The sequence below is a fragment of the Vipera ursinii genome (genome assembly GCF_947247035.1).
Source record: "Vipera ursinii genome assembly, chromosome: 3".
Lineage (NCBI taxonomy): Eukaryota > Metazoa > Chordata > Lepidosauria > Squamata > Viperidae > Vipera > Vipera ursinii.
This window is the reverse complement of record NC_139516.1, coordinates 114156415-114174533: the sequence shown is the minus strand read 5'-3', so window position 1 is coordinate 114174533 and position 18119 is coordinate 114156415. Positions and strand designations below refer to the sequence as shown.

The window sequence follows — 18119 nt, the reverse complement described above, 5'->3', positions numbered from 1 at the left end:
AAAGCTGAGCAACAACAAAGCTAGTGGAGGTGACAGTATTCCAGCTGAGCTATTCAAAATCTTAAAAGACAGTGCAGTAAAAGTGCTACACTCAATTTGCCAGCAAATTTGGAAAACTCAACAGTGGCCACAGGATTGGAAAAGATCAGTTTACATTCCAATTCCAAAGAAAGGCAGTGCCAAAGAATGTTCAAACTATCGCACCATTGCACTCATTTCTCATGCTAGTAAAGTCATGCTTAAAATCCTACAAGCTAGACTTCAGCAGTATGTGGATCGAGAACTACCAGAAGTACAGGCAGGATTTCGAAGAGGCAGAGGAACTAGAGATCAAATTGCCAACATACGCTGGATCATGGAGAAAGCTAGGGAGTTCCAGAAAAACATCTACTTCTGCTTCATTGACTATGCTAAAGCCTTTGATTGTGTGGATCATAACAAACTGTGGCAAGTTCTTAAAGAGATGGGAGTACCAGACCATCTTATTTGTCTCTTGAGAAACCTATATGCGGGTCAAGAAGCAACAGTGAGAACTGGACACGGAACCACTGATTGGTTCAAAATTGGGAAAGGAGTCCGGCAAGGCTGTATACTGTCGCCCTGCCTATTTAACTTATATGCAGAGCACATCATGAGAAAGGCAGGGCTAGATGAATCAAAAGTTGGAATTAAGATTGCTGGAAGAAATATCAACAACCTAAGATATGCAGATGATACCACTCTAATGGCAGAAAGTGAAGAAGAACTAAAGAGCCTCTTGTTGCGGGTGAAGAAGGAGAGTGCAAAAGTTGGGTTGAAACTTAACATTAAGAAAACCAAGATCATGGCATCTGGCCCTCTCAATTCCTGGCAAATAGATGGGGAAGAAATGGAGGTAGTGACAGATTTTGTTTTCCTGGGCTCCAAGATCACTGCAGATGGGGACTGTAGCCAAGAAATTAAAAGATGCTTGCTCCTGGGAAGGAAAGCCATGGCAAATCTAGACAGCACACTAAAAAGCAGAGACATCACCCTGTCGACAAAAGTGTGTATAGTCAAGGCTATGGTCTTCCCAGTTGCAATGTATGGCAGTGAAAGTTGGACCATAAGAAAGGCTGAGCGCCAAAGAATTGAGGCCTTTGAACTGTGGTGCTGGAGAAGACTCCTGCGAGTCCCTTGGACTGCAAGGCGATCAAACCGGTCAGTCCTAGAGGAGATCAATCCTGACTGCTCTTTAGAAGGCCAGATCTTGAAGCTAAAACTCAAATACTTTGGCCACCTAATGAGAAAGAAGGATTCACTGGAGAAGAGCCTAATGCTGGGAAAGATCGAGGGCAATAGAAGAAGGGGACGACAGAGAATGAGGTGGCTGGATGGAGTCACTGAAGCAGTAGGCGTGAGCTTAAATGGACTCCAGAAGATGGTGGAAGACAGGAAGGCCTGGAGGAACGTTGTCCATAGGGTCGCGATGAGTCGGACACGACTTCGCAGCTAACAACAACACACAATATAAACAGTGCTTGAATTTACCAAACTAACAGGTAAAGGTAAAGGTAAAGGTAAAGGTAAAGGTAAAGGTTCCCCCGCACATCCGTGCTAGTCATTTCTGACTCTAGGGGCCGGTGCTCATCTCCGTTTCAAAGCCGAAGAGTCAGCGCTTGTCCGAGGACATCTCCGTGGTCATGTAGCCGACATGACTGGACGCCAAAGGCACACAGAACGCTGTTACCTTCCCACCGTAGTGGTCCCTATTTTTCTACTTGCATTTTTACGTGCTTTCGAACTGCTAGGTTGGCAGAAGCTGGGACGAGTAACAGGTGCTCACTCTGCTACGCGGCACTCGGGATTTGACCTGCCAAACTGCCGACCTTCTGATTGACAAGCTCAGTGTCCTAACCCACTGAACCACCGCGTCCCTTTTAACTAACTAACAGGTACTTGCTGGCAAAGATATATACTTAAGGGAGAGAGAGAGAAATGCTTCTTGCTTATGCAACTTTACAAGGAAACTGTAAAAGTATAGCTACAGAATTATAACCTTTGTACTTTGTGTCCAGCAGATAGTAGTGCGTGAATTATTACAGGGCAACTTTCTAGCTGCCTCTTCAGAAAAGCCTCTATCCTGTCACCAAGCTATGGGACGAAAAGTGGCAATTATTGGGGCAGGAGTGAGCGGGCTGGTCTCTATCAAGTGCTGCCTAGAGGAAGGACTGGAACCCACCTGCTTTGAAAAAAACGATGTCATTGGAGGGCTTTGGCAATTCACAGTGAGTAGCACTAATTCAAATTTAAAATTCTGAACAAAAACATCAAACTGTAGGAATTCTACAAGCATTAACAGAGAAGAACTTTACATGAATCCAAAGATTCTGGAATTTGAGATTTTGTTTTTCCTTTTCTGTGTGTTGTGGGGCCTGTTTTGCTCATTCCATCAGAGAAAAATGTGGGGCCATTAAACTAAAATGCAGGTAGTCCTTGACTTCCAACAGTTCACTTAATGACCGTTCAAAGTTACAAAGGCAATGAAAAAAATTACTTACGACCGTTTTCAGTTACAACCTTTGAAGAATCCCCATGGTCATGTGATTATTTATTTATTTTATTTATTTATTTTATTTAGTTATATTTATATACCGCCCTATTCCCTGAGGACTCAGGGCGGTTTACAGGGAATTAAAAATCCAAAATACAAAAATTAAAAACCCAATTAAAAATATTAAATTAACCCTGTAGTCAGTTAAAAAACCCCAAATTAAAATTTCCTCCTCAGTCTGGGCCCGAGAGCTCGAAGAGCCAGGTCTTCAGGCCCCGGCGGAATGATCGGAGGTCGGGGGCAGTCCTCAGCTTCACCGGCAGCTGGTTCCAGAGGGCAGGCGCTCCCACCGAGAAGGCCCTATCCCTGGGTGTCACCCGCCGGCAATCTCTCACCGGCGGAACCCTGAGCAGACCCTCCCTGTGGGAGCGCACTGGGCGAAGGGCGTTTGATGCCGGCAGCAGGTGTTCCCTCAAATAACCCGGACCCAGGCCATGTAGGGCTTTATAGGTGATAACCAGCACCTTGAATTATTATAAGGTTTTTCAGCTCAGAATCCAAATAAATCCCAATGAGACTCTGAACACGAAGCCTCTGGATCAGAACACAGCTTTTTTTTCTTTTGATGGAGTAAAGAATATATGCTGGGCACTCCACTCATCATAAGGTTTCTGTGCATCTAAAAAGTTACTTTGAATCTCCTTATCTATCCTGGCATTACACTTCTGTATCTCTAAGTTTGAACACACAATTGCACAATAGCTGGCAATGAGCACATTAACTTTGTTACTTTGCAAGCTGGTAGAGAGCTGTTATATTTTAAAGCCACAGCAGAGAAATGAGAAGGGAAAGATTTACAATCCAAAGAGTGGGTGTGGGGGGGGGGACGAGGGAAGTGTTGCAATTTCTTATACATAAAAGATTATATTTTGAAAGATTATACTTGGCTAAATCTCTACATGATCAAAATTCAGATGCTTGGCAACTGGTTCATATTTATGACCTTTTGCTGTGTCCTGGGGTCATGTGATCACATTCTGCGAGCTTTCAACAAGCAAAGTCAATGGGGAAGCAACCAGGTTACTAACTTAGGAACTGCAGTGATTCACTTAACAAGTGTGGCAAGAAAAGTCGTAAAATGGGGCAAAACTCACTTAACAAATGTCTCATTTAACAACAGAATCTTTGGGGTCCATTGTGGTGGTAAGTCAGGGAGTACCGCAACTGTTTCGTCTTCTAGGTCAGAGCTTTTCAACCAGTGGTATGCATATTACCGGTGGTACTTTGGCCCCTGGCAGGTGGTATGTGACTGTCCTAGAGAACTGGGTGCTTGCCCTCCATTGCCCAGGGCTCTGGACAGCCCGCACCACCATCTGGGAATCCCCCATGTGGCCCAAGAGGGACGGTGATCCCCCCACAGCCCTGCCTCCCCCCCACAGGCTCCCCCCAACCCGAGTGATGTTGAGCTGGCCATGCCCCCCCAGCCATTGATTTTGCTTGTCAAAAGTTTGAAAAAGGGGATCACATGACCCTGGGACACTGTGACCATCATAAGTATGAATCAGTTGCCAAGCATCCAAACATAAATCATGTGACTCTGGGGATGCTGCAATGGTCATAAGTGTGAAAAATGGTGATAAGTCATATTTTTCAGTGCCGCTGTAACTTTGAACAATCACTAAGTAAACTGTTGTAAGTCGGGGACTACTTGTACTTTGTCAATTTTTTTTCCTTTTGGGGGCTGGGGTGTCATCACGTTTTTGACACCTTGCTAGGTGACTGGTGGTACTCGAATATTGCCGTATCCTAAAAGTGGCACAATCGGTGAAAATGTTGAAAAGCCCTGCTCTAGAGATCATGTTGCAATGATTAAAGTATTTTTTAAAACAATAGCCATAAAATAATAGGAAAATTCTATAGACTGAAAACAAAGCAAGAGATAATCTTGCTCCGAGCAATTCTAAGCTGCTCTTGTTAAGTTATAAGCTGACGTGAGGAAAGATATATATGTTTTCTGAGGTTTTCGCGGGTGTAGGAGCAACGTTTCGACGGAATCCCATCCGTCATCCTCAGGCTGGTGGCTTCAGCTTCCTTCTTCTGGGAGAAGCATGTTGTAGTGGCTGTTTGTTCCTCTTTTACAGCCACTACCACATGCTTCTCCCAGAAGAAGGAAGCTGAAGCCACCAGCCTGAGGATAACGGATGGGATTCCGTCGAAACGTTGCTCCTACACCTTCAATTCTACGCGGGGAAAAAACCCGAATGACCAAAGATCCATATATACATATACATATACATATATATATATATATATATATATATATATATATATATATATATATATATACATATATATATATATATATATATATATATATATATATATATGTATATGTATATGTATATGTATATGTATATGTATATGTATATGTATATGTATATGTATATGTATATGTATATGTATATGTATATGTATATGTATACACACATATACATATATATATATATACATATATATACATATATATATATATATACATATATATATACATATATATATACATATATATATACATATATATATATACATATATATATACATATATATATACATATATATATATATATATATATATATATATATATATATATATATATATATATATATATATATACACATAAATATATATATATACATACAAGAAAGCAATGTCTAACTACTGACACTTGATGTCGGAAGGATACAAGGGTGGCACCAAGACAGGCAGACCAAAGAAAAGGAAAATAAGTGACAGATGAAGCTGCGGGAGGTACGGAGAAAAAAGATGGAGGAAGCATTACAAGCAACTCTTTAAGAATGCTGTCCTGCTGCCAAATGCAACCAGGATTTCTGCATGTCTTTCTTGGATGGGAAGTAAAATATCTGCACCTTGTCCAAAGAGCAGATATCTATCACTTCCATCCAGAGATCGGCCCAATCCTGCCAGCTCAATCAGAGAAGACAATAATACGTGGTCCAGCCCCTTCAGGAGATTATCATCCCTGCAGGTGGTTTTCCATGGATTTTGTTTACTCCAGACATTAGACTCAGGTGAAAAGCAGGCTGAGCAGCTGGCTGGGACTATTTCCAAAGTCGGCAGGGAGATAAGAACCCCGAATTGCATGCAGGCAGTCTGTAAAAAAAAATATCAGGAGACATTTTTTAGCTAAGCATTGTTGGTGTTTTTAACTGAATTTTCCATTGTATCTGCCTGTGGAAAAGTCTTAGCCTAGCTCACCAGAAGAAGTGAGACTAGTTTTATCAAACAATGAGGAATCAATACTCTACATATTGTAATTCCTATGGACTTTAGCACCTTCACATGCTAAGACCTGTTCGAATGTGGGTTGGGCATACAAAAAAATAAAATAAAATTTAAAATATAATTTAAATAATAATAAATTATTTTTTTTAATAAAACACCCAAAAGGCAGATTAAATGGATCGCTAAGTCTTTTTTGGCTGTCAGTTTTCTATGTTTTTATAATGAAGTTCAAGATATATGCATTTAAGTGGTTGTAGGCACATTGACCTCACCACATAGCTGTTTGATAGATTGAGTCCCATACACATGAAACTGCACATGTATGATATATACTCTCAGATGATGGTGCGTAAGTAGGAGATATTAAAATTTCCTACTATCATATTTTACTAGCATAGCTTACATACATTAAAACTCTTTTGTAACCTTTCCTGTTTGATGAAGCACAAAGAAACAAGGCATTCTATAACCAGGCATTCTCTGCTTACAGAAGAAGCTAGATATTCCCAGGATGGATTAATTATATCGGCTCCAATGCATATCCCCAAACTACCTACCTCATTCTGGGAATTACCTTTTCACAGATAGCAAGCATGATGTTTATGGACAATCAGTATGTCACAGAAACCTTTATTGTGCTCTCAAGTCTCCCTGTACCAAAAAGTGTCCTTTGGAATGTTAAAATGAAAAAAATATGAATACACAAACATGTATCTAATTAAAATATGATAGTAGAATAACATGAAAATCCAAGGTCATTTTATTTATTTCTTCATTATTTGCTAATTACATTTATATGCCACTCACTTTGCTGTCCAAAGGGGCTCTGGACAGCTAAGGTCATTAAAATAAAGGTAGCTAGATATCAGTGGTCAACAGAATTAAATAAAACCAGATATATCCCATGGCTAAAACCTAACAACATTTAAATAGTAGGTTGCATTGCAAAACACTTTCAAAAATGATTTTAAAGGCTTATAAACATTTTACTATACTTCATATATGCTACCATTGTACAGGACATTCCTGAAAAGGGAAGGACCAATGTTTACAGATCTGTGGTGAGCAACACATCCAAAGAAATGAGCTGCTTCAGTGACTTCCCATTTCCAGAAAACTATCCTAACTATCTGCATCACTCCTTAGTCCTGGAGTACCTCAAGGATTACGCTAAATATTTCCACCTTCTGGACTGCATTCAGTTTAAGGTGAGCGGGAAATAGGTATTTCTGCAACAGTCAGAATGAAAAGGACTGTAAATGTTAAGTGACATTTCAACCACTGTGATAGGTTATAAATATTAGAATTCCACTATATTAGAGAGATTCCATAGAACCACAGTATCATAGGGCTGGAAGGGACATGCTCTAGCAACTAGGCAAGTGTCTCTGGGAAGCTCATAAGCAGGGCATCCTTGCAGTCTGCCTCCTACCCTATAAAGCATTTATTTATTTATTTATTTATTTATTTATTTATTTATTTATTTATTTATTTATTTATTTGAATTTTATTCCATTGTTATACCCAAAAATATAGTGTTTCTGATCATGTGTACAACACTCTTGAGTAGGTTATACTACATCTTGTAAAAACCTGGACACTACACTTCAGATTGGCTTAGCTAGAAAAAGGGACACACAGTCCCTACTAGATATGGATAGTAGTGAGAGATTTATTACTGAAGCAAGAATTTCTTCTGAGTGCTTGCTACTCTTGTTAACTTTTATGCTTTTTGAGAATCTCTTTCCTTTTGTCTACTAATCCTCACAACTCTCAATAGAACACAAAACAACAGCAAAATTGAGAATGTCATCACTCTGTAATAATGTCAAATTATTTTGTTTTGTTTGGGGATTATACAAGACAACGGTATACAGCATCAGAAAACATCCAGATTTCACAACTACTGGACAATGGGTAGTCTACACAGAGTCTAATGGAAACCAGGCATCTACTGTCTTTGATGCAGTTATGATTTGCAGTGGTCTTTTTACAGAAGTTAATCTACCCTTAGATTCTTTTCCTGGTGAGTTTTGAACAAATTTGCCAAATACAAATAAGCTAACGTGGTTGTGGTTCCAGCTATTTTTTAAAAAATGGTCTTGCTGTTTAGTAATGCCAGGTTGATTCAAAAGAAAATAAATAATCCATGATTTGATCATGGGTGAAAAAGTCAAGTGCATTCTTGGGGTGGGGGGGAGGGAACAAAAATGACCTCAAAATAGTACAGGACACATCCTGGTGACCTCTAGGCTTAACAAAGGTGACATGCTGTATGTGGATCTAGATTTGTGTCTAGTCTAGAAACTTCAGTTTATACAAAAATCAAGAGCCAAACTGGTTTGGGGCAAAATGCAAAGAGCCTGTATCACATGGGTGCTCAAATTATTGCACTGGCTGCTTGTTCCTTTCTGGGCAAAATGCTGGTTGTAAGTACTACAAAACTTTGGTCCAGGTTGACTGAGAGAATGTTTCTTTCCATAGCAACTTCCACAGTTGCTGTGGAGAGTAGTGATGAGGTTTACTTACACAGGCTTCATCTGCCATTGACTCAGCATCAAGCCTTCTTGGCTGACACTTCGGTTTTTTGGAATGTTTTTCCTGCAGAGTTCAGGGTACTGATGTTTCCATTAACTTAAAAAAAAGTCCTTAAATCACATTTTGGTTTAGAATTGTTACGTTATTGTCAATTATTAATTTTATTTGCTTAATTTGTTTTCTGGCTTCTAATTGTTATCTAACATCAAGATGATAAACTGCTATGCACCAACTTAAAATAATAATACAGGTAGTCCTCAACTTATAACGGTTCGTGTAGTGACCATTCAAAGCTAAAATTCAAAGCTAAAAGACCCTTCGAGCTAGCGGCTTTTGATATCGGCCGCCTGTCAACCTGCCGGCTCATGATGGCGCCGAACGCTGCTACGCTGTGAAACCCGAGATGTCAGCCCTGCTTCTTCATCTGCTGCTGGCTGAGGCGACTTCGTGCTGCTGTAGGCTGTGGCTACTCCGGGACTCGGGGGTTTTTAAAACAGCTGCTAAGCGCTGCTCTCTGTGGCGCTGAGCCCCCCCCCTCCGAAATAGCGGCTTGTGGATTCTAGCGAGCGGTGCCGAGAACTGTCTGTCGACTTGCTGAGCCTCATCATGGCGCTGAGTGCTGCCACGTCGTGAAGCTCGGGACGTCTGCTTTGTTTTCATCTGCTCGCGGGCTGAGGCAGCTTTGGGGACTGGGGATTGTTGGAACAGCTGCTGGGCGCTGCTTTTCGTGACGCCGAGCCCCCCCCCCCAACCAGCGGCCTGCTGATTCGAACGAGCAGCGCTGAGAATTTCCTGCCGACCTGCCGAGCTCCGTTATGGCGCCGAGCACTATTACAGCGCCGGGAAGCCCGGGACGCTTTGCCTGTCTTCCTTTCTCTGCTTACTCGCCGTGGATACCCTCTGTTGTGGGAGGGGCAGCGGCGATGATCCCACCGGACGGAGATTCTTCTACTACCATCGGCTGGCTGGCACCGTTTTCAGCGGTGCGGAGCCTCCTTCTCCTCCCGGATGGTGGTTGCAGACTGTGGGCCTGGTCATCGGCCTCGGCGGACATGCTAGCGAACTTTTTGATTCAATATAGCTGCTGGGACTACCTCTTTCCTCCGTTGGAGATGGTTTGGACTGGCGGACGGGCATTGACTGACGGCGCTGATTGGCGGTGTGAGGATCAATAAGAGGCTTGGCCTCCTTGTCCTTTACTTTTTTGTTGCCAGGCAGGTGTTATGACTGGCTCCGTACCTGATGGGAATTAAGATCTCCCTATTGATAGTCTAATGTGGACGGGACCGAACCGTGGTGGGAGGACGGTTTTGGACTTGTCAGCGTCCACCTCACTGGTGTGAGAGACCAGTTGGGGTGGGCCTGGCTCAGGATCCCCTTTTTCTCTCTCTGCTCCAGTCAGATGCCTCAGCCGGAGTGAGAGGACGGCTGAGGTTGTCTTCTGGATTTCCATCTCAGGTGAGAGCTGAGATGGCTCTGCAGATTGAGAGATACGTCCACTGGACTTTTTCTTTTTCCATCTATGTACCATCAACGAGCAATCCTCTTGATATATTTGCAACATCGGCCCTGAGAGACTATTCGAGCGCAATATGATTTATCGTTATTCCGAAGCGGACTTGTATGCCCTTAGGGCGGTTCCTGCCTCATGGGCGCGACCTGTCGCCTGTTTCCATACTCCCCTTAATGACGGGTCCAAGCTTTGGGACTCCGAGAGGTGGTTGGGCTTGGACAGGGGCCTCGAGTTAAGACGCGCTAAGAGGCCCCTGATAAGATTCTTAGCCGGTTATTTTAAGAGGTTAGGGAGGGGGAGGGTGGGGAAGGAATCTATAACCGGCACTCAGTCTGGACCTGTTAGAGGTCCCGACGGGACGGGGTCGGGGGAGGTGGCTGCTGGCGCTGGGAATGTGGGGGTGGGGCATCGAATCCCCACGGCGATAGGGTATGGCAGCAGGTGTTTGCGCGGAGGGCCATATCAACATCTGGGATCGCGCCCCCGCTATCTCCGAGCGGTGGCGCGCTCCGACCCTCCGGTTAGCACCCTCCTACCCGGGGATGAGGGTGATCAGGCCCCTGAGCTCAGGTTGGTCTATTTTAACGCTAGATCCGTAGTTAACAAAGCTCCCCTCATCCGTGACCTGATCGAGGAGGAATGTGCGGATCTAGCGTGCATCACGGAAACTTGGTTGGGTTCGGAGGGAGGGGTGCCTCTCACCGAGTTATGCCCGCCAGGTTTCCGGGTGCTGCACCAGCCACGGGCTCAGGGCAGGGGTGGTGGGGTGGCAGTGGTTATTCGGGAGACTTTGTGTCCTCGGGAGGCCACCATTGTCCAGATGGCCGGGAGTGAATCCCTCCTCTTGAGATGTGGTCCTCGGGTTCAGCTGGGCTTGTTGCTCACATACCTGGCGCCCAGCTGTGTGGCAACAGCCCTGCCTGAGCTGCTCGACACCCTCTCAGGGTTGGCGGTGGAGTTCCCCAGGCTTATAGTCCTGGGTGACTTCAACCTGCCATCACTGGGGGGGTCGTCGGAGTTAGCTCGGGAGTTCATGGCTTCCATGACAGCCATGGGCCTGACCCAGGTTATTGAGGGCCCTACTCACGAGGGGGATCATACTCTCGACCTGGTGTTCCTGTCTGGACAATGGTTGGATGATCTGGGAGGGGGTTCTCCGTCCATCACCCCTCTGTCATGGTCAGATCATTACCTCCTGAGGCTGGTTTTCCGTCATGCCATCCCCCGCCGCTGGGCGGCGGAACCGACCAGGTGGTTCCGCCCCAGGCGCCTAATGGACCCGGACCGGTTCCAGAGGGCGCTTGGGCCGATACCTATCACCCTTACCCACAGCCCAGTCGATGCTCTGGTGGAGGCCTGGGAAACGGCTGCCACCAGGGCACTCGACTGTGTTGTACCCATGCGACCTCTGACTCGGCGCAGATCCCGTTGGGCTCCATGGTTCTCTGTGGAGCTCCGGGAGATGAAGCGTCGGAGACGAGGTCTAGAGAGCGGTTGGAGATCCAGCCGATCCGAACCCGACCGATTGCAGTTAAGAACCTTCATAAGGTCTTATCTTGCGGCGATAAGGACGGCGAAGTCTAACTACTTTGCCGCCCTTATCGCGTCCGCAGATAAACGCCCGGCCGCCCTGTTTAGGGTGACTCGCTCCCTCCTTAACCAGGAGGTGAGGGAGGATCCCTTGCAGGGACGAGCCGAGGAGTTTAGTCATCATCTGACGGACAAAATCGCTCGGATCCGGACCGGCTTGGACTCTGACTGGGCAGAGTCTGATGTGGAGGAATCAGGCGGTCTTGAGCACGTTATCTGGACTGAGTTCGACCCTGTTTCCCCTGATGATGTGGACAGGATCATGGGGAGACTGAGCTCCACCACCTGTTTGTTGGATCCGTGCCCCTCCTGGCTAGCTTATGCGGCTCGGGAGGGAACACGAGGCTGGTTCCATGCAGTAATAACTGCTTCTTTGAAGGAGGGTGTCTTCCCTGCCGCCTTGAAGGAGGCGGTGGTGAGACCCCTCCTCAAGAAGCCTGCTTTGGACCCGGCTGTTTTAAACAACTATCGTCCAGTCTCCAACCTTCGCTTCCTGGCGAAGGTTGTTGAGAGTGTGGTGGCGCATCAGCTCCCTCTGTTCCTGGAGGAAGCTGATTATCTGGACCCGTACCAATCGGGCTTCAGGCCTGGACACAGCACGGAGACGGCATTGGTCGCGCTGGTGAATGATCTCTGGAGGGCTAGGGACAGGGGTTGCTCCTCTGTCCTGGTCCTATTAGATCTCTCAGCGGCTTTCGATACCATCGACCATGGTATCCTGCTGCGGCGTCTCAGGGGGCTGGGAGTGGGAGGCACAGTTTTACGGTGGTTCTCCTCCTACCTCCGGGGCCGCTCGCAGTCGGTGTTGACAGGAGGGCAGAGATCCGCCCCGAGGTCTCTCATTTGTGGAGTCCCTCAGGGGTCGGTTCTCTCGCCCCTCCTGTTCAACATCTACATGAAGCCGCTGGGCGAGATCATTCGTGGTTTTGGGGTGGGGTATCACCAGTACGCTGATGATACCCAACTTTTTCTTTCCACCCCGAACCAACCCAGTGATGCCCTCTCCGTGATGTCCCGGTGCCTGGAGGCGGTTCAGGTCTGGATGGGGAGAAACAGGCTTCGTCTCAATCCCGCCAAGACTGAGTGGCTGTGCATATCGGCGTCTCGGGTTAACCAAGTTATTCCACCTCTAACGATGGGGGGTGAGGTGTTACCCCCCGTTGATAGGGCTCGCAACTTGGGCGTCCTCCTGGATTCACGGCTCAATTTTGAAGATCACATAGGAGCCGTGACCAGGGGGGCTTTTGCACAGGTTCGCCTGGTGCGCCAGTTGCGCCCCTATCTGGACCGAGACGCCCTACGCACAGTCACTCATGCGCTTGTGACCTCCCGTCTGGACTACTGCAACGCTCTCTACATGGGGCTGCCCTTGAAGACCACTCGGAGGCTTCAACTGGTGCAGAATGCGGCCGCGCGAGTTGTAATGGGGGTTTCCCGATACTCCCATGTAACACCTCTACTCCGCGAGCTGCATTGGCTTCCGGTTGCCCTCCGGGTGAAATTCAAGGTGCTGGTTATCACCTATAAAGCCCTACATGGCCTGGGTCCGGGTTATTTGAGGGAACACCTGCTGCCGGCATCAAATGCCCTTCGCCCAGTGCGCTCCCACAGGGAGGGTCTGCTCAGGGTTCCGCCGGTGAGAGATTGCCGGCGGGTGACACCCAGGGATAGGGCCTTCTCGGTGGGAGCGCCTGCCCTCTGGAACCAGCTGCCGGTAGAGCTGAGGACTGCTCCTGACCTCCGATCATTCCGCCGGGGCCTGAAGACCTGGCTCTTTGAGCTCTCGGGCCCAGGCTGAGGAGAAAATTTTAACTGGGGTTTTAATCTACAGGGTGAATTTAATGCTTTTTTAATTGGTTTTAACTTTTGTATGTTTCGATTTTAATTCCCTGTAAACCGCCCTGAGTCCTCAGGGAAAGGGCGGTATACAAATGCAAATATTAAATTAAAATTAAATTAAATTAAAACAGCACTGAAAAAAGTGACTTATGATCATTTGTCACAGTTATGACCTTTGCAGCTTCCCCTTAATCACATGAACAAAATTCTGTTGCTTGGCAACTGGTTCATATTTATGACTGTTGCTGTATCCCAAGGTCACATAATAAGCTTTTGTGACAACCAAAGTGAATGTGGAAATCAGATTCACTTAACAACCAGATTATTACCGTATTTTCCGGCGTATAAGACGACTGGGCGTATAAGACGACCCCCTACATTTCCTGTTAAATTATAGGGTTTGGGCTATACTCGCCGTATAAGACTACCCCTCTTCCAACGCACACTAAATAAAAATTAAAAAACATCAGATTTGATTTTAATATGGTAATTTTAATTCAAATGCTTATGACATGCAGGTGCTTAGTAGGAAAACTGTCACTTATAAACATAAGGCTGTTTGTCATCAAACATGTAAACATAAAACAGTGCAAGTGGATTTAATAATAATAATAATAATAATAATAATAATAATAATAATAATAATAATAATAATAATAAGAAGAAGAAGAAGAAGAAGAAGAAGAAGAAGAAGAAGAAGAAGAAGAAGTTGGAGGGGACCTTGGAGGTTATCTAGTCCAACCCCCTGCTAAGGCAGGAAACCCTATAAACCCTGTAAAAAATCACAGACTGCAGCTTCTTCTCCAATTGGTCCCGCTTTCCCTGCGCAGACTTAATGGGAAATCCGCTACAGGTTTTCCAGCCAGCCCTGTCCCTAAATTTTCAGCACCCGGCGTATAAGACGACCCCTGACTTTTGAGAAGATTTTCATGGGTTAAAAAGTAGTCTTATACGCCAGAAAATACAGTAATTTATCAAATGCAGTGATTCACTTAACAACTGTGGTAAGAAAGATCATAAAATGGAGCAAAACACACTTTAATGATGTCTCACTTAACAACATTGTAGTTGTAAGTAAGGGCTATCTGTAGTTTTCCCATTGTCCTCCAAAGGGGATTAGCAGAAGAAACACACCCAACCACTCTAAGATATTTCATAGTGGTATTCACTCTTGGGACTATCCTGGACCATACTAAAATCACCTTTCTAGTCTTGGCATGTATAATTTGAACAATACATAGCCAGTGGGGAAGGATGCAGTGTTATGCGGTCTGGGCAAAAAGCAAATTTATTACATGTTCTTGCCATATGAGAATTGCTACCCTCCCCATATGCTTGCTTATTTTCAATGAGAAGAATGACACTGATTCCAAAAGAGGATTTTTCTCCCATGAAGAACAGCAGGCCTAGAAAGCAGAGATGCAATTACAATGGGAATTACAGTAGGGATAAAGACCTAAAGCCGCCTTATGTCACCTATTGTCTAGCCAATTTCCACTCATGGTAGCGATTTGTGTTTTCAAAATTACACAATTCCTGTCATATCCTTTTTGCATTTCAATTTTTTCATAGATGAAAGATGGATCATTACAATCATTGCCTGAGGCAAAAGAATTAAATGGTACTACAGGCAACAAAACAAGTTATCTGCCTCACAAGATGTCCTCTTACATGGAAAAAAATCAGAAGGAAATCAATCCCATTTACACTTGAATAAATCTGATAATGTCAGAGCTTCAGTGAACTAGGACTATTTAGTCCAGCATAATATTGTTAGTAAACCCAACCAAGCGCTTCTAAAAAAAATTCCTACGTAGAATATCAAGGGAGTCAATATAGGAAAAGACATTTTAAGGTGATGCAGAGAGTTGCACTCACAGATACTTTGAAGCCCCTTTAAGGGGATTAAATCCAAGCTTCTGGGCAGCCATCTTGCATACTATGTAATTCCCTTTCAATTAAAAAATGGAGCCATGGAGCCACCTCTTGCTATGCTACAGTATTTCCCTTAACTCTCTTGGCAGATAGCCTCTGATAAACACAGTAAAGTTTAATAAACAACCTTTGGCACTGTATTGAGTAGCTGGTAATAATGAAAAAAACTGTTTTATTGTCAAGGAGAAATATCTCATGAAGTGTGACATTGTCTTCTCTGTCACTTTACAGGACTGGAAAAATTTAAAGGTCATTACATGCATAGCTGGGAATACAGAGATTCAAAAGGGCTGGAGGGTAAAAAAGTTCTGATCCTGGGTGCTGGGAACACTGGAGGCGATGTCGCTGTGGAAGTGAGCCGCACAGCTGCCAAGGTATCATTTGCTGAATCAATGACTGCTGTGCTCCTACTCTTCAGTAGGAAATAAGTGATCATCTTGGAGTCATCGTCATTATCACACACCATATCAATTTTAAAAGAGCAGAGTCAGAAGCAGTGAAGCATGCTTTTGGCACATTTCTAGGGCAAAGACACGGTCTACCTGGTGCTCTTTCACTCTTCCTTTCATGAGGATTCATATGCTAAGTGCGTGACAGACAAACATTATGTACAACTTTTATTACTACGGTATTTTCTTCTGAGTCACTGACCATGACTGGCATAGCTATTTCAACAAAGCTGGTCTTAGCATATGCATCTGCTCAAAGCTTTCATTCTTACCGTGTTTCCCCAAAAGTAAGGCCTTACCCTGGAAATAAGCCCTAGCTTGATTTTGGGGATGGGTCTAATATAAGCCCTACCCCAAAAATAATCCCTGGTTTGGGGGCAAAGCGCACACCTAAAAATAAAGTAGGGCGAGGGTGGGGGAGTGGAGCTGCCCCACGCACCCGCTTACCATTGCAGCCAGGCCTCCTATGAATTACACCTGCCTCGCTGGCCCACTTCTTCTGCGGCCAAAGGAAATGCCTCTGCAGCTGAGAAGGGAGCGCCAGCCTTCAGAGGCCTTCCGGAAAGGCCTCTGACTGCAAAATACAGGCCGGAACTCCAATCTCAGCTGTAGAATGAAGCTTCTCCTTTGGCCGCAGAAGAAGTGGGCCAGCTGGGCTGGGCTGTCAGTGCTGCTGCTGCAAGGTGAGTGGAAAAGACACCCCTTCCAAAAATAAGACCTGGTGCCTGTTTTGGAGGCTATATAAATAAAAAAGAAAGAAAGAAAGAAAGAGAGAGAGAGAGAGAGAGAGAGAGAGAGACAGAGAGAGAGACAGAGAGAGAGAGAGAGAGAGAGAGAGAGAAAGAAAGAAAGAAAAAGAAAGAAAGAAAGAAAAGAAAGAGAGAGAGAGAAAGAGAAAGAGAGAGAGAGAGAGAGAGAAAGAAAGAAAGAGAAAGAAAGAAAGAAAGAAAGAAAGAAAGAAAGAAAGAAAGAAAGAAAGAAAGAAAGAAAGAAAGAAAGAAAGAAAGAAAGACCGGGACTTATTTTTGGGGAAACATGGTATCTATTTTTATGGTGTTACTTTAGTTGTTTTTTATTTCTTCCAAGTATAGGTCTGAAGGCTTTGTTCAGAAAACTATTTCTGGGCTACAGAATCTTAACAAAAGACCAGGTGGTTGATAGACATCACCGAAATGTTCCTGTTTTAAGGCATCATAAAAATGCAGTCAAATGCTCCTTGAGTACAGGTAGTCCTTGTCTTACAGCCATTCATTTAGTGACCGTTCAAAGTTACAAAAGTGACTTATGACCATTTTTCACCCTTACGACCGTTGCGGCATCCCCATGGTCATGTGATCAAAATTTGGATGCTTAGCAACTGGTTCATACTTATGATGGTTGCAATGTCTGACAAGCAAAATCAATGGAGAAGCCAGATTCACTTAACAACCGTGTTACTAATTTAATAATTGCATCGATTCATTTAACAACTGTGGCAAGAAAAATCATAAAATGGGGCAAAACTCACTTAAGAACTGTCTTGCTTAATAACAGAAGTTTTGGGCTCAATTGTGGTTGTAAGTCGAGAACTACCTGTATTTCAAAATTATTGCCCCTCCTGCATTGCTTTCTAATTCTTTCTTGAAAATATCGCCAAATGTTTTTAACTTGCCATATTCCGTAGCCTCTTATAGGTTATGCATTATTAGGTCATATTATTCTCACATCCTTAGTTGTAAGCCTGATACAGTATTGCTCTCCCATATTATGTGCCTCCGTAGGATATTATAATTTTTTTTGCTTTGGATGTATTAGTAATGTTGTCTATCTTACCAAAGGATTTAATCTCCTTTTTGCCTTTTACTGATAGTATAGATCACTTCCCACTCCTCAGTAGCTGAGAGTCCCTAAGAATGCTCTTTTCTTTTTTGCCTCTTAGGTCTTTCTCAGCACCAGAAATGGAGCCTGGGTATTAAGTCGCATGTCAAAAGCTGGGTGGCCTAATGATATGGTCTTCCAAACTCGATTTCTATACTTCTTTCAAAGATATCTTCCTGTCAGCATTAGGGACAAGTTATTGGCAAATAAATTCAATCAATGGTTTAACCATAAGAATTATGGACTGATCCCCATTAAAAGGTAATCTCTTTTACTATGCATTACATTGCATTTGCCAAAATGGTGAGCTTACAAAAGATGAAGTCTGCTAGTAAGTAAAAACTAATTTGCTATTTTGCAAGACAGAGGTTTGTTGACAAATACGGTAATTTTCTTTTCCCAGTGCATTTTAAACAAACTTCCCTTCCTCAAGGGAAATATATACTGTAAAATCTCTAGCTAGACTATTTGCTGATTCTTGAGCCTTTTTCCAAAGTATTCTGTGAACTATGTTCCTGCAGAATTCTCAAACCCATATTGGGCAATATGTTGCTTATGATGTACACAATTACTTTGAAGAAC

General features: G+C 44.2%; 1 protein-coding gene across 1 annotated transcript in view; it reads left to right on the top strand.

Moving 5' to 3' along the window:
* Positions 1–2114: 2114 nt before the first annotated feature.
* The window catches only part of LOC310638906 (dimethylaniline monooxygenase [N-oxide-forming] 2-like), a gene marked incomplete at both ends in the record, with an annotated part of 26825 nt that continues 10820 nt past the window's right edge, over positions 2115–18119 (top strand). Inside the window, 5 exons of the mRNA XM_083360268.1 lie at positions 2115–2246; positions 6836–7024; positions 7680–7842; positions 15463–15605; positions 17599–17798. Coding sequence (XP_083216394.1) covers positions 2115–2246; positions 6836–7024; positions 7680–7842; positions 15463–15605; positions 17599–17798 — 827 coding nt within the window. The remainder of the gene's footprint in view (positions 2247–6835; positions 7025–7679; positions 7843–15462; positions 15606–17598; positions 17799–18119) is intronic.